The sequence below is a fragment of the Manihot esculenta genome, chromosome 1 (assembly GCF_001659605.2).
Source record: "Manihot esculenta cultivar AM560-2 chromosome 1, M.esculenta_v8, whole genome shotgun sequence".
NCBI classification, from domain to species: domain Eukaryota; kingdom Viridiplantae; phylum Streptophyta; class Magnoliopsida; order Malpighiales; family Euphorbiaceae; genus Manihot; species Manihot esculenta.
This window is the reverse complement of record NC_035161.2, coordinates 1,615,358-1,621,812: the sequence shown is the minus strand read 5'-3', so window position 1 is coordinate 1,621,812 and position 6,455 is coordinate 1,615,358. Positions and strand designations below refer to the sequence as shown.

The 6,455-nt window shown below is 36.3% G+C and overlaps 1 protein-coding gene across 8 annotated transcripts; it reads right to left on the bottom strand.

Moving 5' to 3' along the window:
- Positions 1-620: 620 nt before the first annotated feature.
- LOC110624044 (UBP1-associated protein 2A) lies at positions 621-5,807 on the bottom strand. Of its 8 annotated transcripts, none has more exons than XR_002489389.2 (3): positions 4,200-5,807; positions 1,293-1,402; positions 621-1,008 (listed from the first exon to the last, which is right to left on the bottom strand). XR_002489389.2 is itself a non-coding variant. In XM_021769111.2 (2 exons), exon 1 carries the CDS (start codon positions 5,682-5,684, stop codon positions 4,200-4,202), a length of 1,485 nt encoding a protein of 494 aa, XP_021624803.1. In that variant the 5' UTR covers positions 5,685-5,807; the 3' UTR covers positions 621-1,008. The 8 variants fall into 8 exon arrangements, 4 of the variants coding, with proteins under 4 accessions (XP_021624803.1, XP_021624824.1, XP_021624794.1 ...); XR_006348590.1 differs by having other exon boundaries at positions 621-1,002; XR_006348581.1 differs by lacking the exons at positions 621-1,008; positions 1,293-1,402 and adding exons at positions 1,705-2,030; positions 2,158-3,055.
- Positions 5,808-6,455: the final 648 nt, after the last annotated feature.

The window sequence follows — 6,455 nt, the reverse complement described above, 5'->3', positions numbered from 1 at the left end:
TCTCTTTTCCAATAGAATGAAATTTCTTCAAAATTTGAATTTCTAGACTGTAGTGCCAAAATAGAAGTTTCGGATTACAATGGAAAAACGAATAAAGGTCAGGACTTTTAGTGCTAATAGGTCTTACAAATTCAAATTCAATTAGAGCAACCAACTGATGGACTGGCTTCATACCTTGGAAGAAGAAATGTAAGTAATGCAACACATTGTTGACTGCAGATCAGTACAGCCATACATACCAATGCCAGAGCCTCTTGCCTTGTGAAAGGAAAGCTTCTCAAAGCCGTGCAGTATTTGAAGTCAAAACTAAATGTTAGATACAACTATGGACATGAAGATGAAACTCTCCAGAGTCAAATCAAATGATGATTTATAGGGCATTTGCAATAGTGGGCAATTAAGTGCATTACAAAATCAAAATAAAATATTCAAAAAGTTGAGCAATGAATTCCAGAATTCTCAGGTAAAACAGCTCAGAGAAAATGAAGTTTAGATCGTCAACCAAAAATAGGATGCAGTAATAGAAATTCTTTTAACATATTTGCAACTTAAAGAAATCAATATCGAGAAATCCATTACTGGATTCTCAACCAATCAAACAAAACGAACACGGGCTAAAATAGCGAGCAGGCAAAGGATGAACTATTTCAAATTGCAACAAATGAACAAAGCGTTTGCTTAAATGTGTGTTAGTTTTTTGTGCAACTTTTTTCAAAACCATTTTAATAATAAAAAAGATGTATCAATAAACCACAAATCATAACTTCTGGAAATTTTTTTTTTCACATTAGTTTAGGGCAGTCACCATGTCCTCCCACCTCTTTCCCCAGTCTCTGCTCATTGCGCTACCCCTACCACTTCACAAGCATTGCTGCCAACACTGCCACCACTACCACCACTCACTCTTTTGCTGCCATCACCACCACCAATTCCTCTGCTGCTGCAGCCACCACCCATAACCCTACCATGAACACCATCACCATCTCCATTACTCCACTGCCACTGCCACTGCCACCAACAACCACTTACATCAACAGCCACATTTGAAGTATATCCAAGGGGCATTATGGAAAAAAAACATTTAAAATATAACAGATTGTATACTTAGTTATTTTACCCTCCTGTAACTGTATGTGGTATAGTCAATAGTATTTAGGATTTTCTCTTTAAAAAAAAGGCGGACCAAAACAATAACTACTTATTTAGAAACTAGTTTTGGGATTTCTAAAAAGTAAAAGCAAAATCATACACCAATGAGAACGAATAACAAAGAAGCTATTAGCAGTTTTCACCAGTCTTCTAGAGGGGTCTATTGCTCCTATAGTTGCAAGTGTTGCAGGCCTATGTAGAATGCTCCAGGAATTGACATTACAAATGCAACCAACTAAACGCACCTGCAACACTGTTTTTGGCCAAAGCATCCAAACATTTTTTAATAGATTCCAAATATTTGGGAAAAACAAACACACTCTTTTGCAGTAGCAGTAATTAATCTCAACGAGTTAGTTCCATGAAGCAAGAGATCAAACCACTAAATATCCATTTCACCAGTGATTCAGAATATGAAACAAGAAAACAAAATTCCAAGAAATTCACAAGACAGTAACTAAGTGCCAATCAAAACTAACTATTAGCAAAAAAATTCAATCCCAAATAATTATGAGGATCATGTGGAAAATATAGAACAATTAAAATCATCCCAAATGAGAAAAAGCAGAGACATTGTCATGCAGAGAAAATTCTATGACATACAGTTCTTGTCCTCAGAATTCTGTTTGTTACTCAACAAATTTCTGAAACAAAATATTAGAACAGTTGTGCTACATTGTTTTTAAAAAAAAAAAACATGTGGTGGGGAAAAAAATACTGCAATAGAGGAAAAAATACAGGTTTGAGAGTCTGGTCTTTAATGTAGAGAAAATAGTAACTTTTCGTTCCAAATTTAAGACTTCATTTGCAAGAGTGGCTGGAACTTCAGAAGAATCACCATGGCTGAAAAGTAAATGATTGATGCATCTATTTGAAGGCATCTGCACAATCAATAGATAAAAGCATAAAACTGGCTAATTTCAGAAAAACAAGGTTGTAGAAACATATAGAAGAGGTAAAACGCTGATCTATTATTTAGTCAATTTTAAGCAAAAATTACGGGTTTACCTTACATTTTACGCAACTGAGAATAAGTTGATAGCAAGCCATTTTAACAAAGAAAGAGAGGGAATAATGAAGAACACCATAATATAACTTCATGGAATAACAAAATTATAATACATTTAAGTGCAAGCAGACATCCCCCACCCCAAAAGAAAAAAAAAAAACGTGAACAGAAAATACAGTCTACCAAAAATTGATAATTAAATAAATATACAAATTCAGCTTATATCAATAGCACCATTGATGAAAAGAATCTGAGGTTTAAGAAGAGAAGCCAAAACTAACTTCCTCAAAATACTAACAATGAGCAGCTTTTCAGAATAACTGTTCAACAGTGTTCAATTCTTATATAAATATCAGTAAAATATCATAATGAAATTTAGAGAAAACTACATTGTAGGGTAGCATATTATGGCATAAGGAAGCAATATTGAGATGAAATGCCCAAAAGGTACAATCATGACATGCCAGTGCGAGGAATATCGCCATTCACATGCAAAGCTGCATACGCAAGTATTTCTCTCCCCCAGTGCAAATATAAAGCAGATAACAGGTGAAATATCAGGTAAATTAATCTTTAGATACCAATTTTTGCTCTTAAAAGCCCAAAAGATAGGAAGACAGGAAAAACTACGTAACCAAAAGGAAATTTATAGCCTAGATATTTGGTTCACTGACATATATCAGAAGAATTGTATCTATAAGGTCATGCATAACATAAGGAACCACCTCGACAGACAATTTCAAACAATTCTTATTTTGTTTATCTGCATGGATAATGAACAATCTAATAACTTAACAGTTATGGTTTCCTGCTACTCCTAGAATAAACAAGATGGAGGATACATCCTTGAGCACAGGACATCCAATGTGGCAAAATAGATATCGCTAGCCTTCTTAGCTGCAAAGGAGCGATTACTCAGAAAAATAGAAAAGACAAAAAAAGGAAATCAGGTATCTCCATGTACAAAAATATGCAAGATACAAGTGGACTTTACAAGCAACTAAAAAAGAAACCCAAAGCAAATTTATACAATTCTTTCAGAATTAATCCTCTCTGCAAAGCAAAGATAAGGCTTTGTACATCAACCATCCTTAGAATCCACAAGTGAGGGATGCTTTTTGCACTTTCACCCTTTGACAATTAATCAACTCTAGTGACACGGGTGAGATGAGGACCAGCTTGCAGGTCTTGTTCATAAGAAAGGAGATTTAAATGCTAGGATTGGATAGAATCTCAAATATGCAACTATAGCTGTTACATAGGAAAAGATAGGAAAATCCTTCAGAAGAATCTTCTATGCAGTAAACTGTAACCATGAGCATGAAGTTCTTAAACTCTGTACCAGAAGCCAGCAAGAGTTTCATTTTGAATAAGGATATGCTTTTTACCATTCTAATACACATCAGCAACAAGGTTCCGTTTGCATATAGGTTTTAAAATTGAAAAATAGTAATAATAATGAGAAGAAGAACACAACGAAATTGAGAACCATCTCTACCACTAAGGGAGGGACATGTATAAAAAGACAAATAAAACAGCTAGCATATTTAAGGAAAGATAGGAAAATCCTTCAGAAGCATTTCTGATGTTTCAAATCCCTTCTGTCCAACAACAAACCCCCCCCCCCTTCCACCCCCACCAGGCATTAAATCTCCATATGTTAAACTCAATAGCAACAAAAAAAAGAAAGAAAGAAATGTATTCGCATTTGAACTTTTCACACCCAACAAGGTTCCATTTGCATATAGGTTATAGAGTTCAAATTCCTCCAGTCCCACAACCCCCCCCCCCCTTTTCTTTAAATCTCTATAATTCATTTTAACGATGGAAAATAAAAATAATATCAGAAAAGGATTCCATCAGGCTGCAGTCTACTCCATTCCAACCTCAGTACTACGATTTTATTTCTAGGGAGAAACCACTAATACCCCCTCTAAGTTCCCCGGTTTCAATAACCATTGATTCAGTACTACAATAGCAGCATAAAAGAAAAAGGAATTCACATAACAAATCAATTAAAATCTAAAATATGTAACCTTACCTAATGTCCCATGTAAGGAGCACTGCCTTGTTGAGCTCTGCCAGCACCGCTCTGTCCCATATGAGGGTTCATCTGTAGGTTCGGATATCCACCCTGCATACCTGGTTCAATCGCGTATCCCCCACCAGCCTGATTACCGTATCCAGCAGGCGGCCCCCCCATATTCACTGGTGCACCACCAAGCCCTCCAAGCAGATTACCAAGCCCCAAAGCCGTTAAGGCCTGCCCAAGCGCCGGGTTCAAACCTTGGGGTGCCATTCCCGGACTGAAGTTCACAGATGGCCCAGACGGTGCCATCAAATGACCAGGGCCGTGTGCACCAGACGAGTACTTACCTTTCTTGGCTGTGTGCTGGTAATGTGGCTGATGATGGTGATGCTGATGGTGAACTGCACCATAACCCGTCTTGTTTGATTTTTGCCCATCTATGGCCTTCTGGCAATGCAGCGTATGACCCTCAAACTTCTTGTGAGGCTCCTCAAGTGCCTTCTTTGCACTCTCAACTGACTTATACACGAATAATGCAAACCCCTTGGGTTTTCCGGTCTGCTTATCAAGCCCAAGTGGACCTTCCTCAATCTCCCCGTACTGCCTAAAGAACTCCAGAAGCTTCTCAGGATCTATCTCAGCTGATACATTGCTTACGAAAATCTTCCTCTGAGTGTACTCGGACACTGCTGACGTAGTTGGGGGTGGAGCTGGTACAGGCCCTGCAGTGGCCAACTGACAGGACGTAATCCTATTACCTATCTTTTTCTGGGGCTGCCTGAGGGCTTTTCGTGCCCCAGCTCGCTGCTTGAATAATATAAAGGCATAGCCTTTAGATTTCCCTGAAACACGGTCGGTCACGGCCTTACAGTCCTCTATCTCCCCGTACTTCCCAAACTCAGATTTGAGGGTTTCAGCAGTGGTATCCCAGCCGAGACCGTGCACAAAGATCTTGCGGTGAGCGGGGTCAGCATCCGCAATTTCACGCACAGAATCCATCAAATCAGGATGCTTGTCCACGGACTTTCTGAGGAGGGCAACCAGTTGGTCTTTCCCGAAAGGCTCTAGAAGCTTCTCTAGAGAGTCGTCGTCTTCATTTTCCTCTTCCTCAGTTGCTTCGTTTCCATTACTAGCACCTTCATTAGCACTATTGGCTTCAGCTATTTCTGGGTTTGACTGTGCTACATCACTTGATGAGACTTCTAGGTTATGAGAGTGATGTTCTTCCGGTTGTTTATCTTCTCCTTCTCCTCCTTCTTCGTCTTCTTCTTCTGGTTCTTTTTCTTCGTCTTCTCTCCCTTGCTCAAGTTCTTCTCGCTCCTCTTTCTCTACTCCTTGAGGCTCTTGTTGTTGTCCTCCGGAATCATCTTCTATGGCCACGTTTTGAGGGTCTTCTTCCTGGATTGTTTCAGGCAGCGATTGAACCTCTTGAAGCTGCGGAACAAGGGTTTCAACGGGTGCGGGTTCAGAGGATCGCTGCTTTCGTTTCTTCGCCATATCTCAGAAAGAGAAGAGGGAGAAAGAGATTTCAATTCAAGGTTTTATTGAAAGACCGAGACCTAGGGTTTCAGTAAGATAACGTCGTGTCGTGTCGTGTCGTGTCGTCTCTCCTGCTCAAATGAGGATAGGCTGCCAAACCTTTATTTGTTTAGGGTGCGTCTTTTTTTTTTTATTTCATAAAAAATACAAAATTTATTATTTGAGAGTGCTGGGTTTTTATTTTTACTTCTTAGAAAATGTTGTCGAAATTAAACAATGAAAAATAGTGTTTTTTTATTATATATTCTATCAAATTTTTTATTATTATTTTTATTAAATTATTATTAAAAATTTCATAATTTTATCCCATTAATTATTTTATCCCATTAAGTAAATTTATATTGTTAAATATGTATTTATTTAACTTATTTATAAAATATATTTTTATTTTATTATTATAAAAAATTATTATTTAATTTTTATAATATATAAAAATTTATTAATTGATTTATTAATTTAAAAATAAATAAATTAAAATATCTTTTAAATTTTAAAAAATATACTAATTATTTTTTTCATTAATTTTAATTATTAAATATTTTATTTTTTTATTTTTTTAATATAAAAAATTTATTAATTAGTCCTTCAATTGAATATTTATTCATGAGAGTGCAAATTTATTTATTTATTTATTTATTTTTTAAAATAATGTATGAGATAAGATAATAATTTTATACACAAAAAATAAAAAATTAGAAGTAAACTTATTCATATTCGTGTTAAAATCGT